We start from the raw sequence: 16966 nt of genomic DNA, 5'->3' as shown, positions 1-16966 counted from the left end.
GCTGACGAAAGATTTCTTTCTTATTACATACTTGCCTACATCTGGTTTTGGCTGGAAGTTGTTGTTGGTGTGAGTACTATTATATAGTCAAACATATTTAAAGATATTATAACTTGGTTAATTTTTCAAAATTAAGTAATGAACAATGGAAATATAATTTCTAGAGTTAGGGGCTAGTGAAAAACAGTGTGCTCTGTAATGGACATTAAGTACAATAGACTGTCCTTTGCCCTTAGGGAGCTTAAAGTTGCCTCACTAAAAAGTATTTAAGATAAACGCCTTAGAAGATAAGTGATGAAAAATGCTTGAAAAGAAAATCATCCATCCACAGTAGCAATGTCAAAGAGTTCCAAACGAAGTTTTATATCTACTTTATCTAAATGTGCCATTGTTACACCTCATTTCTCCAGTGAAGCAGTGTGTCCCGAAGGGGTGAATTATCCCTAATAAACTCTGTTTACTTTTAAATTTATCCCATCATCTTTAGCAGGCAGTTAGAATTGTTGGTTCAGCCATAGAATTACAAGACCTAAATTCAACAAAAAATTCAAATCACTGCTGATGCAGTGCAAGTTACAAGTATAAGTCTAAATGAAGCCAGCTGAGAAGAGCTCATGTAATTCACAGCTGTGTTCAATTTAAAACGTGGGTATTTAGGTCTTCATTTTTCTTTTTGTGGGTGAGTGTGCTTCCTCTTGCATGGCATATAAGTTGATTAAACTTTAAAAATATGAATGGAGTCATATGTCCAGATTGTTTTCCCTTTTGAAAAAAATTTTTTTAATTTATTTTTTTATTAATTTATATATTGGCTGAGTTGGGTCTTTGTTGCTGCACGCGGGCTTTCTCTAGTTGCAGCGAGCGGGGGCTGCTCTTCATTGAGGTGCGCGGGGTTCTCATTGCAGTGGCTTCTCTTGTGGAGCGCGGGCTCTAGGCATGCAGACTTCAGTAGTTGCGGCATGTGGTTTCAATAGCTGTGGCTCGCGGGCTCCAGAGCACAGGCTCAGTAGTTGTGGTGCACAGGCTTAGTTGCTCCATGGCATGTGGGATCTTCCTAGACCAGGCTTGAACCCGTGTCCCGTGCATTGGCAGGTGGATTCTTAACCATTGCGCCAGGGAAGTCCCTGAAAATTTTTTAAATTTCTCAATTACTGGAGATCATATTAGGGCCATGGATTTAAAAAATCATTTTCCTCTTTATAAATAGATGTTTGTTATAAAAGTCAGTCCTAAAAAATTAGGGAACTGTATCTGGAAATCAATTGGAAAAAGAAGGAAACATTGGTGATATTTTCAGAAAGAGAAGTCTTGTCAATCTTAGATTTTAAAGAATTTATGAAATATTAATGTTATAAGTAATATATTCAGTAACAAATATTTTTGTTTTCCCTTTGGTAATTAGTTTTCCTTGGTAAAACAGTAGATAATGCTACTTTAAAATTTAATTCCGTCTGGTTTATGTTAGCACTCTGAAATATCTTTGATAAAGAAGAGAAGAATTGGAAAGTATTGTTACATGCTTGTTTTAAAGTGTAGTATACTAATTCGTAGTTAGAAAATCACTTTTTTAAAATAATAAACTGCTTTTTTTTTTTTAACCTAATTCTTTTGGCAGTAATAATCACAGGTTCTACTAGGGAATTATCTTGTTTATACACTTACAAATATTTTTGTCTTTTCATTTCTAAGATGTTTTATGTTCTACGTATTGATCCTTGTACATTTGAAGTTTTTTCATTTACGGTTACCTAGTATCCAATGTTTAACCAAAAAAAAGCATTATCTATGCTCTTGATTGATTAGTAAATTGATTCGTTAAAGGTAAGGTGTTAATACAGACTAGAGCAGCGGTTCTCAACAGTGGATGATTGCCTTCTAGGAGACATTTGTAATGTTTGGGGACATTTTGGATGTTACAGCTGAGAGGGACAATACCACTGGCATCTCATGGGGAGAGGCTAGGGCTGCTGGCCAACAGCCTGCAGTGCACAGGGCAGCCCCCCTCCCCCCACCACATGCTACTGTGCTCATGTCTAAGGGAGAGGGGACATTGTGTCAGTGCTACATACAGATGCAGGGTAAATAGATCATCTTTCTCAAACTTTAGATTCACTCAGTGATTTCAGGGGACTATTTCACATTAAAATAAACATTGATTTGTTTTGTAATAAAATGCAAACTTTGCCTGGAATTTTAAGGTGAAACATGAGTTTTTGTAGCCATTTCACACGTGCAGAAGATTGTTTCCAGCTATACCTCCCAGGCATCATCCTTGCTTCAGTCATCAGGAAAGGATACTGGTGAAATGGCTTTAGGCTGAGGCTTGAAGGATGGGAAAGACTCATGTAGGTGAAGAGAAGGAACAGCATTCCAGACGGAGAGAACAGCACCTGTCACGGCCCCAAGGCAGGAAGGAGCTGGGCCTTTGTGAGGAAAAAGTAACACGGTGGGGGTGTAGAGACAGAAGAGAAGAGCGACGTGGGATCTGGTTGGAAAAGGAGCAGAGGACGGGCCACGTGGGCCCTGGTAGCCTTTGTAGAGGTGTGGCATTCCGGTGCAGTGGGAGGTCAGTGCAGCCAGTTAAGCAAGTAAGCGAGGGACTTCCCTGACTGTCCAGTGGTTGAGACTCCACACTTCCACTGCAGGGCGCCGCGGTTTCAATCCCTGGTTGGGAAACTAAGGTCCCACATGCCACATGGTGTGCCCCCCCCCCAAAAAAAAGTGATGTATCCCAGTTTACATTTTTAACAATCACCTTGATGACTGTATGGAGAGGTTAAGAGTTGAAAGCTGGCAGTCAGCTAGGAGAGGACTGCAGTGTCCAATTAAGACATGGTGGTGGAAATGAAGTCATGTTGACACAAAATCCCAAAAGTGTAAGTCAGCTACAGTTTATATTTCATGTTTTCTGTCTAGTGATGTTTGGTGCTATGTCAGCATCATACTGATCATATTTAACCTGTAAAATATTTTCCAAATTTTCCAATGGCACCAGTCTTTCATTTTCAAGTTGAAGGAATCTCTTAACCACTATCCGTAGCAGTACCTCTTTATGTATCTGTCTTCTGTTATGTTGAAAAACTAACTCTGCTTTCTTTTTAAGAGTAAAGAAACCCTGTTCATCCCTTCTGAAAATGAGAAGATTTCTAAACAGCTCCACCTTTGCTATAATATTGTAAAAAATCAGTATGTCCGAGTTTCAAGTAATAATCGAACCATTTCTGGATGGGAGAATGGCGTGTGGAGGATGGAATCCATATTCAGAAAAGTTGAAACAGACTGGCACATGGTAATGTAATGCATGAAGCTGGGTAAAACCTTAGTCACTGTTTAAACAAGTATAGACTCGCTTCATTTTTCAGCTGTGCATAATATGGAAACGGATATCAGAATTACTTATAGTAATCCTTAAACTTGTAAAAGATCCTTCTCTCAATATTTAATGAAAAGTCCATTAGAAATTTGTGTTTATATCAAGAAAGTATCCGTTTTCATCAGAGAGGCCAGATTTAATTCTTTCATGGGGAAAAATAGGTGTATGACCAATTCATGTGACTAGTTTTTGCATGAATATATTGAATATATAGAGTACATTGTTATCCAGTTCCTTCATAGACATGTATCAATTGCCTGCTACAGGCAAGCTATCAGGGACTGTAAGCCATTTAGTCCGAAGTCCCAAGAGCTAACCATCGACCACGCTTCCATTTCATAAGAATGTGGATGATTGAGCAGCGTTATTGGTTATTTCTTCTCTCTTTCCTAAAAAATAAAGGAAGAAATGGATGGTAGGACTGTAGTAGTTCATTATACCAACTTGTATATTGTTGTCACTTGTTATCTGTAATAAGTAAGAGACCTTGCTTTTAAACTGCCCTACCTCTTAGACACACACCAAAAAGATGCTCAGAGCAACTCACATGACCTCAGTAGATCTAATCATATTATTGATAGATTTCATTGACATGAATGAGCTTATAGGCAGCTCTGACTTGGCATGTGAAGAGTGAGAAGCTGTTCACTTGTAAGACATACTGAATAGATTTAGCAAGTGAGTCATGGACGAACAGCTGCTCATGTTCATGAGCATCTGCTACATGCTTATCACTGTACTAGGCATTAATCAGAGCACAAGGCACGTACGAAGATGAGGTCCCTGCTTTCTCCCCCCGCCCCCCGCCGTAGGTGGTGTTCTAGACTAATCTTGGTGCTTATTTTGACCATCTTTTTGTATTAAGCCAAGAATGATGTAGAGGATTATTGAGGTTGTAGATGTAGGAATTTTATTCTTTAGTTAAGGAAGGACATAAATTATAAAACAAGATAAGATTTAAAGTTTCAAGATGTGTGTATCTGTAATTGATTATCTAGTTGATGAGAGAGGATGAACTTCTGGAAGACTGTCCTTGCCTTAAAATTTGCTCTGAAGAGAAAACAGGAGAGGATAGTCGTGGTATTTATCCAAGGACTAGTCTGTGCTGAGCTGGAGACAAAGCATGCCTTCCTCCCTGACCACAGTCCTGATGGAGAAAACAGCGATGTGCCGAGGAGCGGATCTAGTCTGTGGCATGCTTTCTGTCCTGTTCACACGTTTGTTCATCTGCACACACGCCCCGAGGGCCTGCTGTGCCCAGCATGGATCTCACAGCGTGGACACGAAGGTGAAGCTGCAGTGTCTGCCCTCACAGCAGGGGAAGGCGGAGCAGGAGCAGCCCGCCGTCTCAGCCATGACGCAGGGTGCTGTGAAAAGGACAGCAGCACATTGCCATGGAAACTCCAGGAGGGAGCAGTCAGCCCTGGCTGTGGGAGGTGGGCAGAGCTCCACAGAGCAGGTGACACTGGAGCTGGGCGCTGAAAGCAGAGTAGGTGCTCACAAGGCAGGGGAGCAGCAGGACTTGCTTCCAGATTTCTGCATAGATGATCGTGGCCAGAGTGGGTGTGTTGTGTCAGAAGGCTTTAAATAAGGTAAATGAGATGTGAAGGCCATCAAATACAAAACAAGCACCTACTTAAGTAAAGTTTATGCCTTCATATACTTTTACAAGGGGCATCATTTTTTTTAAAGCTGAATGAATCCATTTCCAGTTAAAATATTTAGTACTAAATGAAGAAAAATACTAGAATTGTAAGGATACTTGTAGAGACTAATAACTTGGAAGTCATGTGTTGCCATTAAAAATGTGAATTTTTCACCTAAATCAGTATTTTTTGTTCTGTTCTAGGATGCCCCCAATTAAGGATTCTCTAACTCCACTAAAAGTAGAAACTCATTTCCCATCCTCCCCTTCCTCAGTAATCTCCACACTAGAGTCACGACAGGTCACCTGCAGCCTGTCCGTGGATGTTTAGAACAGAGTCTTAGGCTCTCACAGAGGCAGCCTCCCAGGAACACAGAGACTCTCTGATTTGACTACTTAGCAATACATTGTTGAGTGATATCCAGATTTGAAAGGAACATAAAAAGCTAAATCAAGAGTCTATTTTTTAGGAGGCAAGTGATAACACCTTGATAGAAGTGATGTTAGTAGCTTCCTAACTAGTCTCCCTGCATTGCCCTGGTCCCTTCAAAGATGTTTTTCTGGCTGCAGTATGGAGAACGTTTTCAAAACCCCGTTCATTGCTGAGTGCTCATGGGGTGAGAAGCAGCCCAAGTCTCTTCTGAGTCTGACCCTCGCCTTGCACCAGGCTCCCAGCCTCGCTCTTTGCATGCAGCTGCCCTGCCCTGCTACCCTCCCCACATAACCTCTATTCTCTCCTTTCTGTTAGACTAACTTCTTATCCTTAGGACTTGGCATAAGTCTCATTGCCTCCAGTCCCAGCCAGCTGGCTCCTTTCCCCTGTATTGACTCATGGCGTCACATACCTCTCCCTCCTGGCGTTTATTCTGCTAACGTGTGAGAATAGATCGTCCTTCTCCTACTGGATTGTAAACATTTCCCAGGCAAAGACCTTGCTTTACTCCACTCACTTTTGTACTCTCAGTATTCACATATCAGCATAGTGCCTGATGTGTAACAAACGTTCAATAAAGATTGGTGGATGTGAGAACGGATGATTGAGGGTACGTGGTATAAACTCTGCCACATCCGAGGGCCGTGTCAAGCACCATAGAAACTCTCTTCACTCAGACTGTGTCCCTTGGGTGTTCTTAGGTGCTTTGCATTTTAGAGCAGTTTTCTCATTCCCTGCCAGTGGAGTCACACTAGCGCTTTCCGGCGCCTGAGGTGATGTCAGGAATTGATTCACGCAGTCACGTGGCAGATGTGCGCTTTGTCAGACACTGCTCAGCGCTTCGGGTCTAACGGTGAGGTAGGAGGCAAACCCCAGGTAAGCGTAGGCTCGCGTAGGAGGAAGACGTGCTGTTTAGATCAGTGAGGTAATTCTGGAAGAAGGTGGGCCTGTGTGTGAGACACAAGGAAGAGCCACTGCGTCTTGAGTCGGCGGGGCCCTGCAGAAGAAGGGATATCTGACTGCGCTTTGGAGGAGGCGGCAGAGCAGAGTTTCTCAGAGCGGGGCGTGAGACATAGTGTGTACAAACACACCCAAGTGAGAAACAGCTGCACCTTCAGAGACGAGGACGTCGTCGGAAATGTGGGGAGAACAGGAAATAAGGCTAGAGAGGTGAACGGTTGTCAGGTCCCAGGGACTCTGATGACCTTGCAGTTCTGTGATAGGAAACCATGCAGGAGTTCAGGCAGGGAAGCGCATCATCACACTGGCCATCCAGAGGCTGCAGATAGAAAAAATCGGAAGCATCGATAGACTGGAAAGATTCAAATACAGTGGGAACTGACAGTGTTCACGTTGGACCTCAGTGGAAAAAATGGAATGACCAAAAATAAGACTCATGGGCCGTAGCAATGTACTAGCCTTGGATTACATTTCTTGAAGGACAGCTGCTCTACTGGAGAGCTGTAGGAATGACTAACTGCATGGTGAACTCAATTAGAGTTAATCTCAGCAACCTCAGCAGAATGATAATTTTAAGAGCCTGCTAAAGAACAACTTCAAACAGTGCAGTACAAACCGAACCTCCAGGAAACCGTAGCAGCAGGCTGACCAGCCTGGTGTGTAGTAATCAGAAAATCTTTAAGGAAAATCTTCCTGAGAATGTGAAATACAGAAAGAAGCTGTGTGCAAATTGTTCTCAGTCTTGAAAGTAGTGGTCACAGCCGCAGCCCGAAGGACCAGTTTCATCAGGGTACCTTGTGAGCGGTGTTACTTGTCTGAAGCCACAGATGCACTGGTCTCGTTGCCACCGGCAGCTTGTGATGTGCCTTCATGTCTTTACAGAGGCCAGAGAGGAGCCAGGGTGGATCACCTATGAATTTAAAAAGCCAACAGGCAAACATTTGTTTCAGATAAATCAAGAAGTTAGGAACAACCAGCAGTTACAAAAATATATTTTTTTCCTGTTTAGAGCAAACAATTGACTATTTGAGAGGTTATAATGTATTTTTTTCTCCTAAATAAATTATAATTACTGGTTCTATTGGGTTTACACACAGACAGGACCACAAGTGGATGTTTATATAAATCCTGCTGTTTTGGTACATTTCAGATTACCAAACTGAGTATACACAGTAAACCCAGTACCATAGTCACATCCTACCACCTCTAAAAATGCTGAGCTAGATGAGTTGGTTAAAATGCTACAGACAGAATATATTGTGTCAAAAAGATGACATGAATTTTCAATATAAATAGGGTGTGTTTTATCTCCATATGCTGTCTCTTTAGCCTAAGGGAACTTTTATTTGCTCACAGTACCTTTAAAGGTTTATTTAAGCATTTAAGAATTCAACAACAAATTCCATTCTTATCCTTTAAGTTTTTAGAGTCGTAAAAACTGACGCCTTTAGGACTGAAAAATGTAAGTCTTAGAAAAGGCAATTCTCAGACATGTTCAACAGCTATTATAAACCTTCTGTGATAAAAACAGTTCTGATTAGATTGTCTTCATTTTCAACTATGATCATGTATTTTCCATGTGTACCATTAAGATTTTTCTGTCATGTCTCAAAGTAAAGGCTTTAAGAAAGAAGAAAAGAAAAAAAAAAGCTGTTCGGGCCCAGACTCACCTGATACAATTAAGGCAGTTCTTGGGGTAAACTAGAAATCTGAAGTTAGCCTGACTTCAGCCTATCGTATTTTATTTGCCCATACTATTAGGGGGGCATTTGAACCTACTGAACTCTGAAAACACACAAGTCATAGAAGACGTATATTGAGATATAAATTTAAATATATTTTCCCCCAGTCTTTTCATTTCTTTCCACCACCTGTCTTCCAGTAACCCCCCTGGCTCATCTTTTCCAGGTAACCTCCTTTACTAACCTCTCCTTCAGAGGAGTGATTAAGTTATGGATAATCCCTGGGTGCCCAGGAATTTAGCGTTGGTGAGACTAACAGCTCCCTGGGGCTTTGGTGCAGCCCTGAGCCCAGGTTCTCCAAACACACAGCTCTAGGGGAAGTGTGCAGTAGGCACACACGTGTCCGAAGCGCTGGAATGAGGTTGTCTGGGACCCAAGTGGGGCAGGCGACAGTGCACATACCCAGGTTTGTTGTGCAGAACAGCAATAGGTGATGGCGCGTTTCTGGTCTAAGGAGTTTAAGTCATTTTCCTTGGAGAGTGATTGTTTAATGGTTTTATTATCTCCAGCTCATTGATTCTAAAAGCTCAAATTAGCTGACATATTTAACCTGGAAGAAAACTAGCTATAGATTGCCAAATAGAATAGAATATCAGTAGTGTGCTAGCAGTGATTGACTTTTTCCTTGATGATTGAGGACTAGAATAGTATGGAATTGGATACTTCCATGGTGGGTGCACTTCATGTGCTACTTCCAGCTATTTGCCCGAGAAGTAGATCAAATGTTTCTGAAAGAATGTATGTGCATGCTCAAGTTTCTAGTACTTAATACTGTTTATTAAACCCCATAAATCCAGAACCTGTGCCCCCAGAGAGTTTGTGATTTGGTTAAGTTAGATAATACAAGTACATCTGAAATAAAATAGTTATATTTGGGTCACAGAGTATTGGCAGTTCAATGTGGGATGAAATTCTGGAGAACCATGAAAGCTGAAGGTTTGGATGTGATGCAAGAGGCAGGTCCTTACTGTATGTTCTAGACTAGGCAAATGATAGGAAGGAAGTGGGATTTTAGAAATATTAATTAGGCAGTTGCAGAAAGATAAGTGTAAAGTCACGGCCATAGTGAAAAGTGTAGTATAAGTGAGGAAAGGTTTTTTGGGTTTTTTGGTTTGTTTTTTTCCAAGACTTATTTCAAAGACATGCATGGATTATTGTGCGGGGAGTTTGGACATTAGGGATAAATGATTAAAATGTCAGATTCTCAGGGGTTTGGGCCTGGGTAAGTGGACCAGGGCTGTGGATGTCAGTTTTCATGTCAACATTTGAAGAGTGTGGATGAAATTGTGATAGGAGCCGGGCCAGGGGCAGCTGGTCAGCCTGGGCGCCTTAGATAGGACGTTGACAGTGGTCACGGCGAAGGCCCCAGGAGCTCCACGCAGAGGGCATGGACTCTACCTTTTAAACCATTCCTATTACTTATCAGTGACTGGGGTGTTTGCTTGATTTAGAGGATGTGGCCCATCTCATTCTAGGAAAGCTTATCTGAAAGTCCAGGCTTAGAAAAGAAGATAAATTAAGGAATAATTGCATTTAAAAGGACTTCATTTTCAGCAGGATTCATCATAAAGTTCATTTTAAATAGCTGGACTTAGGAATGTAAAAGAGAATATGATTTACCAAAATTTGGTCAGCATGCAGCCTTAGGGCTGTACTTACTGAGGCACCTGTAATTCAAATAATGTCTTTCATCCATAGCAAAAGATGCTATAGGAAAGATTGCTAATAAAATGAAAACTTGTTGGCAGTAAAAATATTTTCAGTGGGGAAAAGTTAGGTTTTTAATAAGCATTTGTGCATAGTGCCTGTGACAATAAGACTTTGTATGTGTTTTCTACACGGTTTCATTATTTCTGACAGTTCCTTTTCTCCCTCCTTTATAGGTATATTTAACCCGAAAGGAAGGATCGTCTTATGGTTACATTTCCTGGAAGTTTGAATGTGGGTCCGTCGGCCTAAAAGTCGATAGCATTTCCATTAGGACAAGTAGTCAGACCTTTGAGACTGGAATAGTACAGTGGAAATTGAGGTCTGATACAGCACAAGTAGAACTGACAGGCGGTAAGCATGTGACTGGAGAATTAATCTTGAAGTGGTGTTTAACACTCTGAAGAGTAATTGTACTTATTTGAGATGTACTCAAGAGTTTTCCTTACCCTAGAATTATTCATACTATTGAAGTAAAAAAAAAAAAAGTTTAAGTTAAAACCTGTAGTTTAACCTCATGGTAGTAGGTTTTTGTTGTTGTTGTTTGTGAAACACAAATAGAAGGAGAAAAATTATTTCTTTTTTAGAGGACACATTTTCCTCCATAAAGAATAATTTGTATTTACTTTTAAGGGTTGATTTTTACCTATAAGGCAGGTATATAAAATATATTCCAAAACTCTCTCTTTATGTTCTTTCCGAAAGCAAAATGTTAATTTTCTTTTTTCCTCCAACAGATAAAACTCTTCGCTCCTATCATGATTTTTCTGGTGCCACTGAAGTTATTTTGGAAGCAGAATTAAGCAAAGGAGATGGTGTTGTTGCTTGGCAACACACCCAGCTGTTTAGACAAAGCCTAAATAACCATGAAGAAAATTGTTTGGAGATAATTATAAAATTCAGTGACCCCTGAGAACTTGAACATTATAGAAAAGCTGGCAATAATCAAAGATTTAGCATGTTCTAAAGTAGTCTGTTGGTTCCATGCATGTTTTAGATGGCAGTTTGCTACCCTCTGCTAGCATATTTCCTTGTTGGCTGTACATTGTGTAACCCTCATGAAAGTATATCTTTATACTGTGGACCACAATGAAACCTGGAATTAAAAGCTCCCTGGCATATGTGACTCTAATTTGAAGTGAAGTCTTCCTGCCCCACTATGAGATTTTAACCTAAAAATTGTAAGTATGGTTTTAAAAGTAAAATGAAGGTATTCATGATTAAATGCTATTCATGATTATAGTGAAATCTTAAGCTCCTAATAGTAATTTGACAGTTTCTGATCCAGCCATTAGTTTCTCCATAAGTAATTGAAATAGATTTCCTAAGATTTTTAATTTTTAATAAGTGTAAAAGTGTGGTATCTCATAAGTTATAATGCATGGAAATTTTTATGATTGTAAATACGTAAGCATTTAAGAAATAAAATGAATTATTTTGCATTATATCTTTTTAGTGATTACTTTGGCTAAATAAAAATCATAAGTATGCTAAACATTGAAAACCACTTGAATAGACAAGAATTATGAAAACACTTAACATTGCATAAATTCAAAGATACATTATAAATCTGTAATACGTGGACACTTCAGAAAATGCTTTACTTTTAAGTTAGCTTTTGAGTATTTTTATCTACCTTATTGAATAAAATGTTTATTCTTGACTTTGAAACTATGTAACTTTTATTCAGTATCTATATAGTGTATCAAGAGTTTTCATGTGTGTTCCATATAACCTCTCCAATTAAACTTAGTGAATATTTATGAAGTGTTCATGTGCAAGAGCGTTTTGATGGCACTGCAAGGGAGGCGGTGACAAAGACAACGGCTGGCAGCCCCATCCCCGATGCCTTTGTGACGTTCTGTAGAGTGAATTCTCAGCTCTCCTGGCAAGAAAAGTATGTTCTCAGACATTCTCAACCTGTGCAACTCAGCAGGTTTACCTGCATTGTGAAATAGGTACTGGAATTCTGAAGCAAACTTCTTATATTTTCTTTTTAATTGTAGTCATACTCTGTCGAGGATCGCTTTCTTGCTAAAACGTTACACTTAAAAGAAAAGTAGCTCATGCATCTAAATTTATTAATAAGTCTTGAATGTTAGAAAGTTTTCTGGAATTCTTAAACTCTTAACCATAGCATCATAGAGTGGCCCAATGCTGATCAATTTACAAGGAAAAGAAGTGTCTTGGATTAAGGGAGGGCTAGAGAACCCGTTTTCATGGACTTTGGAGTAGGAAGGGTTGTTAGAAATAATTTAATCCAGACTCAACTTTTCCCTGAGGAAACTCAAACCCAGAGAAGGTCCTGTCTAAACAACGTGATAAATTAGTAACACAGGCAAGATTCACCTGTACACTCAAGTCTTTCCTTGTACCAAGTTTCAGGGTTATAACACAGCGTTGAACTCCATAGAATTCTAGACCTGTGTGTGGGCTGCTGTTTTAGTATGTGTTTCATGAATACAAATACTCTGATAGGAATGTTCAAGTTGAGATATTAAGATTGATATTAGAGCCCATTATTTTTCTAAGTATAGTTAAGCTTTCCTGGAGAGTAATTGTATTATAATTTGATAATATTATAGATTACTATAGATATATATGCTTTGGTATTTGTGTAAATTTTTAAAGATTTTTTTTCTACCACACAGTAAATTGTTTTGATTTTGTAGTTCAAGCAAGTACACTTTTTAAAGTTTATTTTTTATTGAAGTATTGTTGAATTACAATGTTGTGTTAAATTCTGCTGTACAGCAGAGTGACTCAGTTATACATACAGATATATATACATTCTTTTTCATATTCTTTTCCGTTATGGTTCATCACAGAATATTGAATATAGTTCCCTGTGCTGTACAGTAGGACCTTGTTTACCCATCCTGTGTATAATGGTTTGCATGTGCTAATCCCAAACTCCCAGTCCATTCCTCTCCCCCCACCCCCCCCCTTGGCAACTACCAGTCTATTCTCTGTGTCCCTGATTCTGTTTCTGTTTCATAGATAGGTTCATTTGTGTCATCTTTTAGATTCCACATATAAGTGATATGGTAAAGCAAATACACCTTTATAAGCTCTGATCAAGGTGATATTCCTTCCTAAAATACTCATAGGAAGAATAAGAGTAAACCAACAGGACTTCCTGGGTGGCGCGGTGGGTAAGAATCCACCTGCCAATGCAGGGGACACGGGTTCAAGCGCTGCCTTGGGAAGATTCCACATGCCACGGAGCAACTAAGCCCGTGTGCCACAACTCTTGAGCCTGTGCTCTAGAGCCCGTGAGCCACAACTGTTGAGCCCATGTGCCACAACTATTGAAGCCCACGTGCCAGGGGCCCATGCTCCACAACGAGAAGCCACTACAATGAGGAGCCTGCACACCACAATGAAGAGTAGCCCCTGCTTGCAGCAACTAGAGAAAGCCCATGTGCAGCAACAGAGACCCAACGCAGCCAATAAATAAATAAAATAAATAAATAAAAAGTCGTGATTGGTTTTATTCCCCTTGGGATGCATTCAGTTACATCTTTTATACTGACCAAAACAGTGCTTTATTTCTGATAAGAGATTTAGAATGAACATATACTAATACTGGTCACCTTTTGAGTGTCTAGTAAGTACCAGTGACTTTAGTGTCTCATTAGTTCGTAGTGGCACCGTATAGTAGGTAGTATATCCTGTCCCAATTTTGTAGTTAATGAAACTGAGAGGCTGAGAGCCAGTATTTTAATAACTGATTATCTAACAGTGATTTCCTATTCATTAAATCCCCACATGTGAAAACAGACTCAGAAGTTGGGACCTTGCTCTAGTTCCTTCATTTTCTAAAGACTTGATCTGAGATCAACAAAATTGTAGCAACAACTAGAAATCCATAAGTCAGTCATAAAGGGCATCTGAAGACCTAAAATAAATATAAAGTCTAGCCACTAAAGCCCAAATCCATTTGTCTTTCCAGAGCTTTAATGTAGATTTTCACATTCAAAGATACATATGTATACATACAAAATCAGTCTTTACTGTATTTGTTTTTTCTTTTTATGTAAATAGAAGGGTATTTTCTTCGTGTTTTCTTAACAGTGTACCTTAGAAATCTTTCCATGTTCATAGGTCTGCTACATTCTTTTTTTTTTTTCATTTTACGTTTTTTTTTTAAACTCTTTATTGGAATATAATTGCTTTACACTCTTGTAACAGCTTTTGAGATACGCCAAAGTGAATCGTCTGTATTTATATATATATATATCCCCATACCCCCTCCCTCCCACAACTCCCTCCACCCCCCACCCCCCGCCGTCCTGGCCCTCTAAGGCATCACCCATCATTGAGTTGATCTCCTTTTGTTATACAGCAACTTCCCACTAGCTATCTATTTTACATTTGGTAGTGTATATATGTCTATGCCACTCTCTCACTTCGTCCCCACTTCCCCTTCGCCCCCCCGCCCAACCCCATATCCTTCAGTTCATTCTCTGCATCTGCATCCTTATTCTTGCCCTGTCACTGGGTTCATCAGTACCATTTTTTTAGATTCCGTATATATGTTAGCATACGGTATTTGTTTTTCTCTTTTTGGCTTAAATTCACTCTTTATGACAGACCATTCTTTTAAGTGCGCCATAGTAATTTTTTGTGCATTCCCTTATTTACAGATATGTAGATTTTCTCCTCTTTTTTGTTATTGTAAATACTACTGCAGTGAACATCCTTATATGTATGTCTTCCACACAGAATACATGCAAAGATATGTTGCCTTTTAAATCTTACCATCTGCTGTCAAATCGCCCTCAAAATGAGGTACACCAGTTACACACCCAGCAGTAGTCTTATCAGGGTACCCATTTCCTCCCATTCTTGCCCAAACTGAATATTGCAGTTGTGGTAGCCAGCCTCCAATGATCCTCACCTGGCTTTCATGTCTGTGTTGGCCCTTCCACACTAAATTAGAGCTGACCTGTGTCCAGTAGAATATGGTGAAAGTGACCATGTGGTATGTCATGAAAAGCCTTGCTTTCTCGGACCGCTTGCTCTGGAGGAGGTCCGTTGCCACCCCAGGAGGCCTCTTGAGCGGATCAGGAGAGGAACTGACAGTTCCCTCCAACCTCCAGGACCAACTTGACAGCAGTAGAAGTGGATTCTTCAGCCCTGGTCAAGCCTTCAGTGACTGGGGCCTCACGAGAAGGAGTCAGGTAAGTTGGACCTGCCGAGCCAAGCCACTACTGAATTTCTAATGCACAGAAACCAGGAGATCTAGTGAGTGATTTGTTTATGTAGCATGAGATTACTGTCATGGACTAAATGTTTGTGTACCCCACCCCAAATTCATATGTTGAAATCCTAACCCCTCAATGTGATGGTGCCAGGAGGTGAGGCCTTTGGGAGATAATTAGGTCATGAGGGTGGAGCCTTCACGAATGGGATTCATGCCCTTAGGAGGAGAGAAGAGAGCTTGCTTCCTCTCTCTGTTCTTTGGCTGTGAGAACATCGGAAGAGGCCATCCATAAACCAGGAAAAGGGGAGGGGCCTTCGCCAGGAACCCAGTTTGATCTCAGACTTAGAGCTTCCACAGCTGTGAGAAATAAATGTTTGTGGTTTAAGCCCCTGCATCTATGTAATTTGTTACTGCAGCCCAAACTAGGGCAATTAATTAAAACAGCAGTGCTCTTTTTGTCGATCTGATGGGTGTAAAAGACCTAGTTTTAACTTCCATTTCCTTGATTACTATGAGAGTAAAATTTATCGTGTTCATTAGCTAGTTTTGTTTCTTATTTAAATGTTCTGTATATACAGTCATCCCTCGGTATCCACAGGGGGTTGGTTCCATGACCCTCCACAGATACCAAAATCCAAGGATGTTCAAGTCCGTTTTGTAAAATGTCATGGTATTTGCACATAACCTATGCACATCTTCCTGTATACTTTAAATCATCTCTAGACTGCTTTTATAATGCATAATACAATGTAAAAATGCTATGTAAATAGTTGCCGGTGTGAAGCAAATTCAAGCTTTGTTTTTTGGAACTTCCTGGAATTTTCTTTCTGAATTTTTCTTGGAAAAGAAGTATTTTTATTTTTAATGTATTGTTATTGAATGAAAGATTCTTTAAATTCTGTAGTATTTTACAATTTTCAAAAGTTTCACACACATGATTTCATAGAATCCCATGATAACCCTTTTTTGATCCCATACCTTTACTGCCCCTCCCCTCTTCCCTTTCCCAACTGGTAACCACTAGTCTGTTCTCTATATCTGTGAGTCTGCTTCTTTGTTGTTATATTTACTAGTTTATTGTATTTTTTAGATTCCACATATAGCTGGTATCGTATACTATTTGTCTTTCTCTGTCTGGCGTATTTCACTTAGCATAATGCCCTCTGGGTCCATCCATGTTGCTGCAGATGGCATTATTTCCTTTTTTATGGCTGAGTCATATTCCTGTGTGTGTGTGTGTACACCACATCTTTATCCATTCGTCCATCAGTGGACATTTAGGTTGTTTCCGTGTCCTGGCTATTGTAAATACTGCTGTAATGAACAGAAGGGTGCATGTATTTTTCAAATTAATGTTTTCATTTTCTTTGGATACATGCCCAGGAGTGGGATTGCTGGACCATATGATAGCTCTGTCTTTGCCTGTTGGGTGGGCTCTTTGATAATCGTCTTTAATACCCAACTCTTCCTGATCTCTTTCCTCCGAATGAGTTTGTGCTTGTTTAATGCTTGTGATATACTCTCTCTCTCTAAGATTACTAATTAGAACTTTCACAGAGGTCTATTCTGTTAAAGAATTATGTCCATTTTCTTCTGGATCATATCACATTGTTCATCTTGTTTTCTCTTCCATGTTATTGGTTTCTTTAAATGTTTGATGGACTATATTTATGACTAAGGACTAAGCTGATAATATCAGGTGGCTGGCCTGGGTTTCCTCACTTGAGGAGGCTGTTTCTTGGCCGGGCCTCTCCCTTGGTTGGGAGGCTGACTGCACTGCAGGCCGTGTAAGTGGCGGGTGTGGCTGGCCCCCAGTGAGGATCGCCATGGGCTGCCACCCCATCCCTCAGCAGTTGTTTGTTTCAGGGATTTTCCTTTCCCTTTATGATCTTTTTTT

The 16966-nt window shown here is 40.1% G+C and overlaps 1 protein-coding gene across 3 annotated transcripts in view; it reads left to right on the top strand.

Moving 5' to 3' along the window:
* The window catches only part of NGLY1 (N-glycanase 1), a 60300-nt gene extending 48019 nt beyond the window's left edge, over positions 1-12281 (top strand). Inside the window, exons 10-12 of one of the 3 annotated variants that reach the window (XM_057739495.1) lie at positions 3104-3289; positions 10037-10214; positions 10598-12278. In XM_057739495.1, coding sequence (XP_057595478.1) covers positions 3104-3289; positions 10037-10214; positions 10598-10773 — 540 coding nt within the window. In that variant the 3' untranslated portion in view covers positions 10774-12278. Of the gene's footprint in view, positions 1-3103; positions 3290-4371; positions 4987-10036; positions 10215-10597 lie in introns of those variants that run through there. The other 2 variants (XM_057739497.1, XM_057739496.1) reach the window with 2 other exon arrangements.
* The last annotated feature ends 4685 nt before the right edge of the window (positions 12282-16966 follow it).

Source organism: Hippopotamus amphibius, chromosome 6 (genome assembly GCF_030028045.1).
Source record: "Hippopotamus amphibius kiboko isolate mHipAmp2 chromosome 6, mHipAmp2.hap2, whole genome shotgun sequence".
NCBI lineage: Eukaryota > Metazoa > Chordata > Mammalia > Artiodactyla > Hippopotamidae > Hippopotamus > Hippopotamus amphibius.
The sequence above is the reverse complement of the archived record's forward strand: the minus strand, read 5'-3'. Positions and strand labels throughout refer to the sequence as shown.